The 16,873-nt window shown below is 50.0% G+C and overlaps 3 protein-coding genes across 3 annotated transcripts in view; all 3 read left to right on the forward strand.

The window, feature by feature from the left end:
* Window positions 1–2,756, forward strand: part of STX5 (syntaxin 5) — a 28,359-nt gene extending 25,603 nt beyond the window's left edge. The window contains exon 11 of the mRNA XM_005904852.3: window positions 2,006–2,756. Within this exon, the coding sequence (XP_005904914.1) occupies window positions 2,006–2,165 (160 nt within the window). The 3' untranslated portion in view covers window positions 2,166–2,756. The remainder of the gene's footprint in view (window positions 1–2,005) is intronic.
* A 146-nt stretch (window positions 2,757–2,902) lies between these two features.
* Window positions 2,903–15,535, forward strand: NXF1 (nuclear RNA export factor 1). Its single transcript, XM_005904851.3, has 21 exons — window positions 2,903–4,308; window positions 7,750–7,933; window positions 8,146–8,305; window positions 8,969–9,052; window positions 9,161–9,265; window positions 9,389–9,469; window positions 9,563–9,632; window positions 9,782–9,870; window positions 9,994–10,101; window positions 10,276–10,385; window positions 12,196–12,232; window positions 12,726–12,794; window positions 12,898–12,953; window positions 13,080–13,187; window positions 13,304–13,362; window positions 13,470–13,585; window positions 13,712–13,754; window positions 14,347–14,419; window positions 14,728–14,910; window positions 15,042–15,102; window positions 15,215–15,535. The coding sequence occupies exons 1-21, from the start codon at window positions 4,281–4,283 to the stop codon at window positions 15,251–15,253; spliced, it is 1,863 nt and encodes a 620-aa protein (XP_005904913.1). The 5' UTR covers window positions 2,903–4,280; the 3' UTR covers window positions 15,254–15,535.
* Window positions 15,536–15,663: 128 nt separating this feature from the next.
* TMEM223 (transmembrane protein 223) lies at window positions 15,664–16,841 on the forward strand. Its single transcript, XM_005904850.3, has 2 exons — window positions 15,664–16,011; window positions 16,412–16,841. Exons 1-2 carry the CDS (start codon window positions 15,696–15,698, stop codon window positions 16,702–16,704), a joined length of 609 nt encoding a protein of 202 aa, XP_005904912.1. The 5' UTR covers window positions 15,664–15,695; the 3' UTR covers window positions 16,705–16,841.
* Window positions 16,842–16,873: the final 32 nt, after the last annotated feature.

Consider the following 16,873-nt stretch of genomic DNA (forward strand, 5'->3'; position numbering starts at 1 on the left):
TTCTCCTGAACAGCCTCAATATCATTATCAAACCTAAGAAATTGAACACTTCTCCAACACAACCCAATAATCAATCCATACTCAAATTTCCCCAACTCTTCGGAAAAAAAATTAGCCTTTTCCTTTCAATTTAAGATTTAGACAACATTCATACATTCAACTGTTGTGTCTCTTTAGTCTGCCTTTTTTAGTGTGTGTGATAATTTACTTTTTTTTTTTGAGACCAGTGCCTCTTATACAAAGTCATACACGTGTGTTTGTCCGATGTTTGTCCCTCTGATTAAATTTAAGTTCAGTAGTTTCGGCCATCCCTGTAGGCAGTCATATCAGTGGACACTTGATGAGGTCCTCTTTATTGGAGATACCTGTTTGGTCTCTTGTTCAAGGTGGTGACACTCAGACTTAAGTCATCATGGAGGACACTTTGAGTCCCCTGTGCACTGTTTGTCCCTATGATTAAGTTCAGTGCTTTTGGCCGGCTGTGTAGGTGATCACATCAGGAGGCACTTGGTGAGGTTATCTCTGTATCAGCCTGCTGGTGATGCTTGCCTGATTCGTTTGAGAGTGTGTGTGGCAAAATGGTCATTTTCTAATTTGCTCATTCCTTCTACATTAATTAGCTTATATTTTTCCATAAAGAAGGAACTTCCTCTCTTTAAAATTACTATTGAGTGATAGTAACTTCTTCCCTTGTACTAGTTTTCATTCACGGACTCCCATTTAAAATCTTTTATATGCCAGATTGCATTCGTTGTTCCTCCATTCTTGTTAAGTGAAGCCATTATAATTGCCAATATGAATGAGCTTTATTGGGCATGAGATGACAGTGCATCCACACTGAGAAATGTAATTATACCAGAAACTAGGGAACCTGAGACTTTAGCCTCTCTGACATAAATAGGGAGTCATGTAGAATCCAGGCTTCTGTATTTGGACAGAGATTAGGTTGTCATACACCTGACCACCTTGCCAGGACCTTGGGCTTGCAGCCACTGGCCCAGCCTTTTCTCTCACTTTCTTCCTTGATTACCAGGCTCCACCAACTTTTCTGACCTCACAGCTCCCAAAGGTCCCTGCTCCCAGCAACTCCCTTTGCAAAGACCCAAGTTTATATTTGATTTTTAGGATTGTATATGCAGATCAGCTGGGAAATGTTTGATTTTCCTCAGCAATGTCTCAAGCGATTGCCCTTCTTCTGAGGGCTTCTCTATACCTTGAGAGACATGTTCTAATATAGGGCTTTTCTCATCCCTTGACTTTCTGTCCATATCATCAGGTTCTTTTCTCACTTAGAATGAGGGTTTCCTGACCATGATTTTCTGTGACCCCCTTATTGCAAATCAGTACTGTTTATTAGAGGCTTCCCAGGTGGCCCTAGTGGCCTGCCCATGCAGGAGACGCAAGAGACACAGGTTCAAGCCCTGGGTTGAGGAGATCCCACGGAGAAGGAAATGGCAATGGGCTCCAGTATTGCTGCCTGGAAGATCCCCTGGACAGAGGAGACTGGCTGGCTTCAGTCCATGAGATTGCAAAGAGTTAAACACAACTGAGCACACACCGTTAATTAGACAAAAATCAGTAAATACCGATGAGCAAAAAATTATATAGACGTTTTGGATTCTCTTAGTATGGGTTGGGCACTTTATATAACTCATTTAAGCCTGACAAGAAACCTAGGATTTGTGTTATCCTCGTTTTTTTCTTCCTTTGCAGTTGAGGAAAATGAGACTTGAGGATACATGAGTGGCTTAGGTTCATTAGCTAATAAGTTGCTGAGACAAGACTTGTTTATATTACCCTTCCAGAGCTTTTTCCTCTATGTGTTCATGCTGAATTACTTCAGTTGTATCTGACTCTGTGGGACCTATGGACTATAGCCCACCAGACTCCTCTATCCAGGGGATTTTTTAGGCAAGAATATATACATGCATAAAAAATACAGTTCAACAGCATTCTTTTTAATCCAACATCCTTCTCTCTCCCCTCCTCCCGAACCTATCCTCAGGATCGACGAGAATGTGCTGGGAGCCCAGCTGGACGTGGAGGCCGCCCACTCAGAGATCCTCAAGTACTTCCAGTCGGTCACATCCAACCGGTGGCTCATGGTCAAAATCTTCCTCATCCTCATTGTCTTCTTCATCATCTTTGTGGTCTTCCTTGCCTGAACCCTCTCCACTCTGAGGCACTCCGTGGGGGTTTGGAACCCTTATGGGAGAGCAGGTGGCCAGAGCTGCCACTGAGCCTGTGCAGGGTGCTTGGGAGAAGGGCCCCGCTTCCTTGGAACTGCTAAGAATGACCACTGCCCTCGGTCCCCCACTCCTTGCCTCTGGCCACCCAGCCCTCCCCTCACCACCCTCCAGCCCATGAAACACACACGGTTCTGGATTTGGACTCTGCTGTGAAGTGGCTGGAAAGGAGCAGAGGCCAACTGAGGGGCTCGTCGGGGAGATTGTCTCTACCAGGAGATTTTTATAAACCCTCCCCAGCCTGTCGCAAAGGGAACTTTGGCAGCAAGGGGAGATGATGCCTTTCCCCACGTTCTTGAGAGCAAGGAGAGGAAGTGAAACTGCCCCAGGGACCAACTTTCCCATCTGGGTTAGAATTTGACCTCTTCTTCCTCTCTTCACCACATGAGGCAGGGGGCCCTGAGCCCCTCGGCGGCCTGCACAACCCCAACTTTGGCTGCAGATGACTCTCAATCTGCCAAACGTGCTGCAGCCCGTTTTCTCCCAATTACAGCAAGACTGTCAGCCTCACTAGCCATGTCGTCATTTCTGGGTGGGAGCGCCGAAGAAGGGCCTAGGCAGAAATGGAGGGAGCCTGCTGCCCAGTATTACAACTGAAAGGGCTGGACTGATGACCCTGAGGGGCCAGGCTTTGGGCTCCATGTATACAGCTGCTTCCAGCGGGCCTAACCAAGTGCAGCAGTACTTAATTATCACGGAAAATTCCCTTCAAAGCAGGGTACACGATCCCAGAGTGATTCTCTGATTAGTGGTAACTTCCAGGACCATCTCCAGAAGTATTTGGACCTGTTTCATCTGCATCTTCCAGTCCCACCATTTTCCTTGGGCTGGATGAAGCAGGAGTTATGCCTGCTGCCAGGAGTGAAAGGTGAAGAATTTGTTCCCAGCTCCAGCTGAGGCTCTTGATCCCCTCTTGAAGCCCCTCACCAAATCCAAGCCAATCACAGGAGAATGAAGTAGAGATCTGCCTGGAATACCTACCCTCCAGGAAGGTCAATATGCTTGTCAGTCTTTACCAGGACCCACAACCACATCATTCTGAGGTCACTGGAGTACCCCCATTTCATACACCCCAAAGGAAGCTCAAGCTATAGTGACAACAGTCACACATTGGGCTGGCTGTAGTACCTTAGGGTTGGGGGTGGTAGTTATCTAGGAGAGCCCTGGCCTTTCTTAGCCCTGGCATTTTCTCTCCTTTTGACCTGTTTTCAGGGGGTGCTCTTGCATCTTAACTTTAGTTGACCCACCATGTGGGTTTAAGCACAGCACATCGATGGTGGGTGGGGCGATCTGTGAAGACGATCGAAGCCTGACAAATGCAGTTTTTCTCATTTGACTCCGCAACTATTTGAGGGAGGGTTGCATAGATTGGAAATTTATTTCATAGTATTTGCTGAGTTACTGGTACACGCTAGGTATGGTACTGAGCCAGGTGCTGGAGAGAAAAAAAAAGCCATGCATTAGTCAACTCCTTGCTGTCTTGGAGCTTACCTTCTAGTTTTCTATTTCATTTTATAGGCAAGGAAAGCAAGGCATAGATCTGTAGAAGGCAAAGGGCTGAGCTGAGACTTAAGCCCAGGCTGGATCCTCCTAGGGGTCTTGAAGCGGTCACTCCAAGGCACTGATCTCCCATTCCTCAGAAGCCCTTCTTGTGGCCTTCCTTCCCTTTTTCAGTTTGAACCCTGGGATGCAGTGGCCATCTCTGCTTCAGCACCAACTTTGGAGGTGCCTGCCGGCGGACGATGAAAGCAGAGGGCAGGTGCGAGTGCTAATCAGGGGGATCAGTAAACTAACCAGTACTGGGCGGAGCGTCGGCCCCAAGCCCCGCCCCAGTGTCTCTGCTGGTCGAATGCGCACGCGCGTTTCCCAGTGGCTCCGCCTATGATCGTGGGACGTCGGCAGCGCGCGACGCGGTCTCCTTATAAACGCGGTGGTAGCCGGCGTAGGAGCACTTCGACCTGGAGCGCCTTGGCATTCGGACGTTTGGCTAAGTAGCGGCCCGCGACGCAGCCCGCCCCTGCTTCTAGCTGTGCCATGGCGGACGAGGGGAAGTCATACAACGGTCAGTGCTGGTCCTTGAGCCGGGGAGAGGGGCGATCTGGAGCCCCGCTGGGCAGCGCCGGCCTAGGCCGCAGCGCTGGGGCGGGAGGCCGCGAGGGGCCGGGTGTCCGCGGCTGAGTGGCGCGGGCCCGGGGCGAGGCAGTCCGGGCCCTGGCTGAACTCGAGGGTGGGTGCCCGGCTCGTTGACCCCAGAATCCTGGCGTTGTGAACACCTGCGGGTCGGAGCGGGTGGCTCGGCGGTGGGGTGACTGGATTCCTTTGAACTTTATGAGTGGTGGATGCTTGTCAGTTCAGTTTGGCGGCTATACTAACGTGAGTCAGTGCCCTGTTCTTGGGGTGCCGGTGCCCTATTTTCTACCGCGCGTCCAGTCGGTCTTGCCCCCTCCCCCACCGTCCGCAGCTTTAGCTTTAATATTTTAGACCTATACATTAATTCACTGTTCTAGCCAGAACACTACATTGGGTTTAGGTCCAGAGTAGTGATTAGGAGCACACGACAGCCAAGGTTTCAATTCTGAGTTGGCCATGCCGATCTTGTGTGAGTTAAACACTCAGGCCTGATTTTCCATCCCCTTAAGGAGGCTAGAAACAGTACCTGTCTCCTGAGTTTGTGTGTGTGTGTGTGTGTGTGTGTATTAAAACGAGATCGTGTACGTCGAGCGCCTGACATCGGATAAACTTCTCGATAAATGTTAACCGCTCCTTCTAGTCGTCTATTTTTCCCCTAGGGTCATTTCATGAGATTCAGTGTTTGCAGCGTACTATGCATTAGACAGGGATTCCCTGGTGGCTCCGAGGTTAAAGCGTCTGCCTGGAATGCGGGAGACCTGGGTTCGATCCCTGGGTCGGGAAGATCCCCTGGAGACAGGAATGGCAACCCACTCCAGTACTCTTGCCTGGAGAATCCCATGGAGGGAGGAGCCTGGTAGGCTACAGTCCATGGGGTCGCAAAGAGTCGGACACGACTGAGCGACTTCACTTCATGCATTAGACAGACCTGTGGGGGGAATCATAGGTCTCTTTTTAAGAAGCCATTTCTGCACACCACGATTGAGAGGAACATATTCCTGGAGAACATTCAAGGACCCTTGGTGAAGCACCCTGACTGCCACTAGAACCTGGATTCAGGAGTTGTCTCCTGAGTTAAGAGGCATCTCTGACCAAGGAAACTAAGAGTTCACTCTCTGAACTTCAGAGTTTGAGAATAAGATATGTAAAATAAACCATTAGATTGATCATATTTGTAATTGATGTTTGTACTCTGTAGGCAAAAGGAGTATTGATTACGTTAATGTAATCACCATGATTGGTTTACCTGGATATGAGAGAGGTCACTTGGGGTTAAGTGGATGTGGGTGGGCAGACAGCAGATTTCAGGTGATTTTTTCAGGAGAGTGAGTTGTGTCCAGTTACACTTGGGTCACTCACACTTCAACATTCACTTCAAAGTGGTAGTTTTTCAATATGGTTGATTTACAACATTATATTAGTTTTCAGGTATGACATGAAAGTGAACGTAGTGATTCAGTATTATGATAGATTATACCCCATTAAAAGTTATTACAGAATAATGGCTGTCACTCCCCATGCAATAATATATCATTGTTGCCTATTTTATACTTAGTAGTTGGTATCTCTTAATCCCATAACCTTATCTTGCCCCTCCTGCTTTCCCTCTCCCCACTGATAACCACGAGTTTGTTATCTATATCTGTGAGTCTGTTTCTGTTTTGCTAAATATATTCGTTTTAGTTTTTATATATGTGATATCATACAGTATTTGTCTTTTTCTGTCTGACTTACTTTACTAAGTATAATAACCTCCACATCCATTCATGTTGTTGCAGTGGCAAGATTTCATTCTTTTTTATGGTGAGTAGTATTTCGTTGTGTGTGTGTGTGTGTGTGTGTACACAACATCTTCTTTATCCGTTAGTCCCTTGATGGACATTTGGATTGCTTCCATATCTTTCCCACTGTAAACAGTGTTGCTGTGAACAATGAGATGCAGGTATCTTTTTTTTAATTGACCTGAAAACAAGTGAAGCTCATATGTATTCTTCCCTTTTTCTTAGTTTCGATGCTTTTTAAAAACAATCTTTATATTGAAGTATAGTTGATTTACAGTGTTGTGTTACTTTCGGGTGTACAGCAAAGTGATGCAGGTGTACATGTATCTATTGTTTTTCAGATTCTTTTCTCACGGAGGTTGTTACAGAGTACTGGGTAGAGTTCCCTGTGCTATATACAGTGGGTCCTTATTGATTATCTGTTTCAGATATAGTAGTGTGCAGATGTTAATCCCAACTTTCTCATTTATGCATGTATCTTTTTAAATTAGTACTTTTTGTTTTTTTCTGGATGTATAATTGGAGTGGATTTGCAGGATCATATGGTAGTTCTAGTTTCAGTGTTTTGAGGCGAGAACAAGACTTAAAAGAAGCCTTTAAACTGGTATTTGTAACTGACATTCGTGCTTTATAGGCAAAAGTATTGTTTACTGAAAGCTGATGTAATCATTGTGATTGACTTTTCAAGATGTGATCAAATTTTGAGTAGGGGTAGTCTTAGAGAATGAACTTATGGTTACCAGGGAGAGGGGGGCAGGGAAGGGACAGATTGGGAGTTTGGGATGGACATGTACACACTGCTATAGTTACAATGAATAACCAACAAGGACCTACTGTATAGCACAGGGAATGCTGCTCAGTATTCCATTAACAATCTATTTGGGAAAAGAACCTAAAAAAGAATAGATACATGTATAGGTATAACTGAGTCACTTTGTTGTATACCTGAAACTAACACGACATTATTAATCAGCTATACTCCAATGTAAAATAAAAAGTTAAAAAGAGTTTTTTGAGTGGGGTTAAGTAGATTTTGGAGGGTGAGAAAAGCAGACCTCAGGTGACTGTCAGGAGTCTGAGTTGTATCCAGTTGTGCTTAAGACACTCACTTCCACATTCTACTTCTCCTTTCTCTAGTTCCAGTTTCTGCTTCACTTTTCTAAAAAGACTTCACATAGTTTTCCAGTCACTGAGGTTGCCACCGCACGGAGAGGGTTCTTTCCCTGGGCAGGCAGAGGAGTTTGCACAGAGGTGGCCTCTGTGGTGACTTTGTGGCTCATCTGATAGTGCAGGGTGCTGGACAGTGTGATTGCCAAGCAAGGTAGCTGAACCAGTGGTGTATTTTGCTCTCTTCTTTTTAAATATTCGAATATTTATTTGGCTGCGCCAGGTCTTAGTTGCGGCACACGGGACCTTTTTTTTTTAAATTGTGGCATGTGAACTCTTAGTCAAGGCATGTAGAATCCAGTTCCCTGACCACAGGTCAGACTCAGGGCCCTCTGCGTTGGGAGTGGGGAGTCTTAGCCACTGGACCACCAGGGAAGTCCCTCCAATGATGTATTTTCTAATTTTTGTTCTGTTTCCAAACCCAGAGCACGATGATCGAGTTAGTTTCCCTCAAAGAAGAAAGAAAGGCCGAGGCCCTTTCCGGTGGAAGTCCGGCGAGGGGAACCGGAGGTCTGGAAGAGGGGGCTCCAGCGTTCGGTCCTCCCGCCTGGAGGACGACGACAGAGACGTAGCGATGAGTGATGTCCAGGATGCTCCCCGAGTACGATAGTAAGTAGCCAGTTGGTCTGGTTTGAGTTTAGCAGCCCCTCATTTATGTGGCCCTCTTACTCCCGTGTCATTTCTCTTCCAGCTGGAAGGGAGAGAAATGCCTGGACCAGCGTACTGGTAGTTGATAGTTGTGGTCCTGATAACAGTGCAGGAAGATCTGTGAGAAGACATTCCTAACCTTTGTGAATGTTTTATTCTCTTCTTCCCCACAGCACCCCCTACGCTGCACGACCCAACCGTCGGGGTGATAACTGGAACGAGCGGACTCGAATTCATGTTACTCTGCCCCTGCGGAGAGATCGGTCTGCTGCAGAGAGGGGAGGGGCTGGCACCAGCCAGGACGGGACGTCCAAGAACTGGTTTAAGATTACAGTGAGTATCGTGAGAGGTCCATGGAGCAGGGGAGCTAGGGGGCTGGGCTCACAGTTAAGGTGTTCACCTCTCACATTACAAAATCAGCTGTTTACTCCACAATCAGGGAACCGCGCTTGCTGCTAAGAATCAATATCTTAGAATATCTATGAGCAGCTTCAGAAAAGAAGAGGGGCAGCAGGATGGGAAGGCCATGAAAGGGAAGTGTGATAATTGTGGTTGGCGGTTGGGAGAGCTCCTCCAGATGTGAGGAGCTGAGTGTGGAGTGGAGGGCCCTTGAGTTCTCTGAAGGGCAAGTAGGTTATAAATGATGTCTTAGAACTTGTAGAATCAAACATTTACATTCTTTGAGGAATAATAAGTATAAATGGAAAGAAAGGGGGTTAAGGAGTCATATTTGGCTTGAGTAGAATACTCTTTATTTTTTTGGCCTCACCATGCAACCTGTGGGGTCTTAGTTCTCCAACCAGGGATTGAATTCCCAGCAGTGGAAGCTCAGAATCCTAACCACTGAAGTAGCAGGGAATTCCCAGAAAACTTCTAAGTTGACTGTTTCTCCAGAAAGTCTTTTAGAGCTTGGCAGACGAGCTGCAAGGAACACTGGAGGGTCTGCTGTTCATTTAGTGACATGTTGTTCCTGTCTCTTCTCTTTCTCTCGTCTAGATCCCTTACGGCAGGAAATACGACAAGTCATGGCTCCTGAATGTGATTCAGAGCAAGTGCAGTGTCCCTTTTACTCCCATTGAGGTAAGAGAAGGCCTGAGTGGCTGACTGCACACCAAGGAGGGTGGAGGTACCAGCTGCACTGGGGGCTCTGGGCTCCAGGTCTAATGCCCTTGTTCCCTCTTCTTGCAGTTTCACTATGAAAACACACGGGCCCAGTTTTTTGTGGAGGACGCCAGTACGGCCTCTGCTCTGAAGGCTGTTAACTATAAGATTTTGGATCGGGAGAACCGCAGGGTGTGTACGAAGAGCCTGGTTTGGTTGGGGGTGGGGACTGGTGCTCAGGGCATAGACTGGGTCTTGGTCCTGGGGCTCAGGCCTTCCCAGAGTTCACCCTGTCTGTATGTGTCTTCTCTGCAGATATCTATCATCATCAACTCCTCTTCTCCACCCCATTCTGTGCAGAATGAACTAAAGCCAGAACAAGTAGAGCAGCTAAAGGTTAGGCTGGCACCTGAGTCTTAGCAGTTTTCCCCTCCCTCTCCCCTCCCTCCCCTGCAACAACTCCAGTGAACCCTTTGTCTTCCTCTGCAGCTGATCATGAGCAAACGATATGATGGCTCCCAGCAAGCACTTGACCTCAAGGGCCTCCGTTCAGACCCAGGTACAGGACGGATACAGGTTGATTCTGCCTCACCCATTCTTAGATTGGTGGAGACAGAGGGGGATCTGTCAGCAGGGAAAATCTTGAAGGTGCTGTGCTGGGCACGCTGGCCTGGGCAGGCCCTCTCAGACTTCCTTTGCTTCCTGCAGATTTAGTGGCTCAGAACATTGACGTTGTCCTGAACCGTAGAAGCTGCATGGCAGCCACCCTGCGAATCATCGAAGAGAACATCCCTGAGGTGAGGCCTTTGTCCCACTAGGTGGGAGGAACCAGGGTCGGGTACATAGGATGGGGTCGGGAGGCAGGTGTGTTTCTCATCCCCTGGCCGGTGGTGCTTCCTCTAAATTCTCCTCTCCCACAGCTATTGTCCTTGAACTTGAGCAACAACAAGCTCTACCGGCTGGATGACTTGTCCAGCATTGTGCAGAAAGCACCCAATCTAAAGATCCTAAATCTCTCTGGAAATGAGGTGAGTTTGAGAGCCCAGCTGTGTTTGGATAGGGTGGACAGAGGTGGAGAGAGCTTGCCTCGTGGCAGCAAGAGGCAGGGAGGGCATTTAAGAGATGGGGGTGAGGGTGGGGGGAACCTAGCTGGCTTTCTTTACCAACGTGTCTTTCCTGCCTTTCCTCCCTGTCCTTTGCAGCTGAAGTCTGAGCGGGAGTTGGACAAGATCAAAGGGCTGAAGCTGGAAGAGCTCTGGCTTGACGGAAACACCCTGTGCGACACCTTCCGAGACCAGTCCACTTACATCAGGTCAGTTATAATCTTTGTCTCCCCTCCTGGGGACCTTCACCCCCTGGGAGGCTGAGCGGATGCACCCTGACCACTGCCCGTCTGCAGGAGATGTGCAGCCCTCGGCTGGAGCCACCTGTCCTTGGGGAGGATCACGTGTTCCTCCATTGTGTCTGCCCGTGACCCCTAGCTTTGCCCCAGGCCTCCTTTCCTTTCTTCTCACCTGACTGCCTGTGTGCTGATTCTGTGGCCTTTCTCCTTCCTTCCTGAACACAGCCTTCTCTAGACTCTCCCTCCCCTTTTGTTTCAAGAAGAGCATCTCCCTTTCTCTACCATGACCACGGGGTGTCTTGCATATTACACCCCCATATGTGGAGCTGCTTTGAGCCAAGAGCCTGGTAACCCCTGGGCAGGGAAAGCCCTCCCTCCCTGGGACTTCCTGCTGATGGGCCTTCCCTCCTCTGTCCGGTGACAGCCCCTCTTGCCCTGTTGCCAAGAGGGGCTCAGTTCTCACAATCGCTTTGCCCAAGGCTACTGCCTGGGTTTTCCTGCCCATGCTGAGGTTGAGGCCTCCTGGTGGCTGGTGCCATGCACTCTGTCGCTCTTGCCCAAGGCTGTGAGCTGGGCCCTCCCTGGAGGAGAAACCTGGGTTCCCTAAGACACGTGACCAGAGCCGGGGCCCCGCCAGCAGGCGAGGGAATCCCAAGGCAGGTGCTGGGCGTGGAGGCCACGGGGGCATAGGCTATCCAGGAGACAGAGAACTGACCCTCTCTGGGGGCGCTGCCCCTCCCTCACTCGCACACCTCATATCACCCTGCTTGGCCCCGGAGGATGGCTGGTTAGCCAGAGACGGGTAAGATTCCTCAGGGAAGGAACAACCTAAGACAGGCACAGTCGCAGAGGGGCCATCAGGAGAGAACTTGGGGGCCAACAGTGGTGGGGCACTGACCCTCACCCCCCCAACTTTGCAGGGGCCTGAACCCTCACCCCTTCGGAGGGAGATCTCCTGCCCCCATGGCTGCTTTGCTTCCCACGCCCAGCTCAGATCGGGACCCAGGTAGCAGACAGACACCTGGCCAATAGAAGCTGCCCTCTCACCACAGCAAAGATGTGTTTCTCATTTCCTGCTTGGACCACAGGGAGAAGGGAGCCGAAAGAGAGGGCTGTGTCAGGCGCCTCTTTCCCTTGGTTCTCCCTGGTCTTTCTAAATGACTCTCCACCATGCAGTGCTGTCGCTTTGTCTTTGCTTTCTCTTTCCTTTTTCTCTTTCCTCGCCTGAATCTCCCTGGTCTCTTCTTTGCCCCGTCCTCTCCTTCCTTTTCTCTCTCCTCTCCCCTCTCTTCCTCCTTGGCCTCTCCTCTCCCTGAGCCTTGCTCGTCTCCCTGCCCCAACATCCTGTGCCATTTCTGTGGTGTGTTCTGGTCTTGGCCACGGCCAGACCTGGCAGAAGTGATGGACACCTGTTGAGGCAGCGGAGCCCTTGGGCTCCCACCCCATTCCCTCCTCCCGGGGCTGCACAGGTGAGTAGGTGGAAGGTAAGGGGGACGAGGACGGAGGAGAGGTCCTGGCTTAACGCCTGGGCCGGGAGCACTGCCTCTGCAGTGCTCGGAGTCAGGCAGAGAGTGTCGTCCTTCAAGGCAGTCATTTTTGGATGCCCCAGACGAGGTGGGGAGTGGGGTTATTTTTCCTGGAGCTCAGAGGCTGGGGAAGAGTGAGAGCGCAAGGAGGATGGGCTGGGCCGTCCCTTGGGCACGGGTGTTTCTGCTCCTAGAGCAGCCCAGGAGGCACAGTGACTCTGAAACATTACTCACTTTTGTCCCGTTCTTGACAGCGCCGTTCGAGAGCGATTTCCAAAACTATTGCGACTGGTGAGTACCTCATTTTTTTCATTCTCTTCTGAGGAGCACAGCACCTGCAACCCTCAGTCTTGCCTAACGTGCCTTTATATGATCACTAATTTGGGGATATGGAACCCTTTGATAATCTAGCAAAGATTTCATATATATATTAGCAAAGGTTATAATTCTTCTTCCCAGAAAAATGCCTGTAGATGATAGTTGCATCATCAGGATTCATAGACCCCTTTCCATTTCTTTCTTACTTGACCTCTGACCCTTTTAGTTCTCCCATCTAATTACTCATCCAGTCTTTAAAAAAAAAAAAATTTATTTGGTTCTGCTGGGTCTTAGTTGCGGCCCACCAACTCTTAGTTGCAGCATGTGGGATCTAGGTCCCTGACCAGGGATTGAACCCAAGCCCCCTGCATTGGGAGTGGGGAGCCTTAGCCCTGGACTGCCAGGGAAGTCCCTCATCTAGCCTTCTTTCACTGTTTACATTGTCGTCTTTCACTTCCTTCTGCAGGATGGCCATGAGTTACCCCCACCAATTGCCTTTGATGTTGAAGCCCCCACAACGTTACCACCTTGCAAGGTAAGTGGTGGAGTGGCATCTGGGGGGCACAGAGCAAGAACTCATGTTGGGAGGAGAGTCCTGGTACCATGGTCCTGTTTGATTGGAGTCTGTTTGATTCCAGGGAAGCTACTTTGGAACAGAGACCCTGAAGAATCTGGTCCTGCACTTCTTGCAGCAGTAAGTATCTTGGGTGTCCTGAGGGTGGGGAGCAGTGGGCCCAGCACAACTCAGTCTTGAGAGCTGTCAGTCCCTTTGTGGATCCAGCTTGTGGAGCTCGACCCTCCCCTTTCGTTTGCCCCACAGGTACTATGCGGTTTATGACTCGGGAGACCGGCAGCGGCTCCTGGATGCCTACCATGATGGAGCCTGCTGCTCGCTGAGCATTCCTTTCACCCCCCAGAACCCTGCCCGGTGAGTAGCACATCCCAGAACCTGCCCAGGATCAGAGTTGCTCAGCAGACGCTGGCCAGCACGTGCAGCATCGCCACTGCTCTGACCACTGCCTCTTTTTCTTCTTGTTCCCCCAGAAGCAACTTGGCCGAGTACTTCAAGGATAGCAGGAATGTGAAGAAGCTTAAAGACCCTAGTAAGTGTGTGATGTGAGCCAAACAGGGTAGGAGAAGGGCATGGGAAGGAGTCAGTCTGGGCTCAGTGTGTGGCAGCTCCTAACCTCGGCTTCTCCTCCTCCCACAGCCCTGCGGTTCCGACTGCTGAAGCACACACGTCTCAACGTGGTGGCCTTCCTCAATGAGTTGCCCAAAACTCAGCATGACATCAATTCCTTTGTGGTAGACATAAGTGCACAGACAGTAAGCACCTATTTCTCTCTTGACAGAAGCTTAGATTTGGGCAAGGGGCAGTCCTTTAGAGGCAAGGAGGGACTTGGGCTCTGCTGGGAGCCTAGATGGTACCTGATGTTGCTGCTTCTCTTTCAGAGCACATTGCTGTGTTTCTCTGTCAACGGAGTCTTCAAAGAAGGTAAGTATCTTTGGAGTCCTGAGTTTGTGGAGTGGTCCCTGTCCCAGCTAGTCATTCTGAGCACTCTCAACTTCCCAGCTCCCTTCTCTCCTCTTCTTCCCTGACCACCTTCTCCCTTTCTGCCCCCAAGCCTATCCTCACCTGTCTTTCCTGTCTTGGCTATGGGAACAGCCTGATGGTTAGAAGGACACAGACTTTGGAGGCAGACAGTTCTCAGCTTCCATCCCCAACCTTGGTCCTCTGTGTCTGTGAGCTATTTACATGACCTCTGAACCTGACTGTCTGTAAAAGAAAGGGATTCATAATAGGCATCTCATTACGTGTTTGGGGAGTAAGTGAAGTGATTTATAAAGTGCCTGTCACAGGGCCCGGCCCACAGATACAAATAAATAACCAGTGGCATAAAAGTGTTACTATTGTCCTCTCTAACCTCTGACACTCCTCCCTGCTCTGCTCATCTGTGCACACATAATTACCCGTTTAGCCTGCTTAGGGTTCTCTGTATCAAATCAGACTATGATTTTTGAGAAGCTGTTTGAAAACATAAAACATGAATGACTCTGATAGGTCATCACCATTGTTATCATTGCAGTGGATGGAAAGTCTCGGGACTCCTTGCGAGCCTTTACCCGGACGTTCGTCGCTGTTCCTGCCAGCAATTCAGGGTGAGTGTCTGACTTACCATGTTGGGTCCCAGTCCCAATGCATGGCTGCCACTGTGGAAAAGTGGTTTAACAATATTCACTTCCTAAGTTTGTTGTGAAGGTAAATGAGGGTTGGGGAAGAATGTATAATTCCAGTCTGTTTGGTAGATAATCACATATGTGGAGTCCATGGGAAAAAGGGGGTAAATGATAAAGGAATCTTGTGGGTATTGAAAGACTCTGAGTGTCAAGTGAGAACAGGAATGATGTTGGGAGGATGAGGTTATCTTCCGTCTGTCCAGCGGTCTAAGGTGCTTTTTGTCTCCAAGGTTGTGCATCGTCAACGATGAGCTGTTTGTGCGGAATGCCAGTGCTGATGAGATCCAGAGAGCCTTTGCCATGCCTGCACCCACACCCTCCTCCAGCCCAGTGCCCACCCTCTCCCCAGAGCAGCAGGAAATGCTGCAGGCTTTCTCTACCCAGTCTGGCATGAACCTTGAGTGGTCCCAGAAGTGAGTACTGAGCATGTGTAGGAAATGGGGTAAACTGAGGTAGTGCTGGTGGTGAAAAATAAGTGCCCCTAAAATTTTTAAAGCCCATACTTGAGGTTCTAATGGAGGTGCCTGTTCTTCCCCTACTCCAGGTGCCTCCAGGACAACAACTGGGACTACACCAGGTCTGCCCAGGCCTTTACTCACCTCAAGGTAAGATTTGAAAACAGGTGGCAAAGAAAGCACCAGGCCTTCGAGAGGGTCAGGGAGGCTCGGGGCATGGCATGGGCCACTGGCTCTGCTGACCTGTTTATGTTTCTTTAAGGCCAAGGGTGAGATCCCAGAAGTGGCATTCATGAAGTGATCCATAGTCATGCCCCAGAAGACCCCTGTAAATAGCCCCTGGATGTACTGATGTCTCCTCTCCGGCCCGAGGCCGCCCTGTGACTGTGACCGAGGAGGGAGGGCTGCTGGATCCTTCTCCTCACCTGCCTTCTGGAAGCCTCCAGAAGATTGAGCCTCCCTGGTGCCAGGAAGCCAAAGCTTACTTTGTAGAACTGACACTAAAATACCCGAAGGACTTAGGTGCTTTGTGTACTTAACCCCAGGATCCTCCCTACTTTTTAAGATAAAGAATGGTATTGTATTTGGTGTCCAGCTGAGTTATTTTAGCCTTACAGTTCACAGGCGTGGGCGGGGCCGAGGGATGGGCCCCGCCTGCCTCGCCTAGGGCTGAAGGACTCCGGGGGGTGGGGCGGGGCAAGCAGGCAGGAAGTCCCGCCCCGGAAACGGCTCCGCGCAGCGCCATGGCGGCGCCCGGGCGGAGGTGGTCTGTGCTGCTGTTCCGAGCGCTGCAGTCACTGTCCGCGCGCCGGGCCCTGCATGACACGGCTCCGCCACGGGATGTGCTGCTCTTCGAGCACGAACGGGGCCGCTTCTTCGCCGTCCTCGGGCTGTTCTGCGCTGGCCAGGGCGTCTTCTGGGCTTCCCTGGCCGTTGCCTCCTTGGCCCGTCCCCCAACCCCGGTTCGTCCAACAGACGCCAAGACCCCAGACCATGGCCGCTTGGACCTGCGCTCTACACTCTGGCGCTACGGCCTTGCCGTCGGCTGCGGCGCCATCGGTAAGGTGTGGGCTAGCTTCCCAGCTTGATCGAAGAAGGTGGGCACAATCCTCTCTGTTCGGGCAAGAGTAAGGGGCTCCCAACCCTCCCGGATGAGCAGGAGTAGGTAGGAGCGCGGTACACTAGAGTTGGAAGTCCCTGAGCGCCAAGCCCTTTACAGGCTCAAGCTGCCGTCTGGCTCTTATTTTGTAACCTTGAGCAAGTTAGTACCCTTACTCTGGATCCTGTTTTAAACTGGGGATGGGTATCTATTAAGGCTGTTGGGAGGAATGACTAATATATGACTGGGGTATAAGAGGAACACAGTAAATGTTACCATCATAATTATTTTTATTCGGGGGCCACTGAAAGGGTTGCTGCTTAGCTTTCCAGTGAAAACCCAAATCTGCTTTTCCTACAGGTTCCCTGGTACTTGGTGCTGGTCTTCTCTTTTCCCTCCGCTCTGTGCGCTCAGTGATGCTACGGGCTGGAGGGAAGCAAGTGACCCTCACCACTCATGCCCCCTTTGGTTGGGGTGCCCATTTTACGGTTCCCTTAAACCAGGTATCTTGCATGGCCCACCGAGGAGAAGTCCCTGCCATGTTGCCTCTGAAAGTCAAAGGCCGACGCTTCTACTTCCTGTTGGACAAAGCTGGACATTTCCCCAACACGAAACTTTTTGACAACACTGTGGGTGCCTACCGTAGCTTGTGAAGAAGCAACCTCAGGTCACTAAGGTTCAGAATAAAAAACCTTAGGTATGGGGTGACAACCAGGGTCACACAGGGGGCCCAGAAATCATTAACAGCAAATAAAAGAGCAGTTGTCCCAAGGGCAGCTACCTGGCCGTACCTCTTGAGTTTTTTGACCCATATCTGTTTAG

This window comes from Bos mutus, chromosome 22, assembly GCF_027580195.1.
Source record: "Bos mutus isolate GX-2022 chromosome 22, NWIPB_WYAK_1.1, whole genome shotgun sequence".
In the NCBI taxonomy this organism is placed as follows: Eukaryota; Metazoa; Chordata; class Mammalia; order Artiodactyla; family Bovidae; genus Bos; species Bos mutus.

Coding starts and splice junctions, on each gene's coding strand:
- NXF1 (XM_005904851.3), top strand. CDS start 4,281: ATGGCGGACGAGGGGAAGTCATACAACG. Junction 9,053..9,160: donor TCCCTTTTACTCCCATTGAG/GTAAGAGAAGGC, acceptor CTCTTCTTGCAG/TTTCACTATGAAAACACACG. Junction 9,633..9,781: donor GGGCCTCCGTTCAGACCCAG/GTACAGGACGGA, acceptor TGCTTCCTGCAG/ATTTAGTGGCTCAGAACATT.
- TMEM223 (XM_005904850.3), top strand. CDS start 15,696: ATGGCGGCGCCCGGGCGGAGGTGGTCTGTGCTGCTGTTCCGAGCGCTG. Junction 16,012..16,411: donor CGTCGGCTGCGGCGCCATCG/GTAAGGTGTGGG, acceptor CTTTTCCTACAG/GTTCCCTGGTACTTGGTGCT.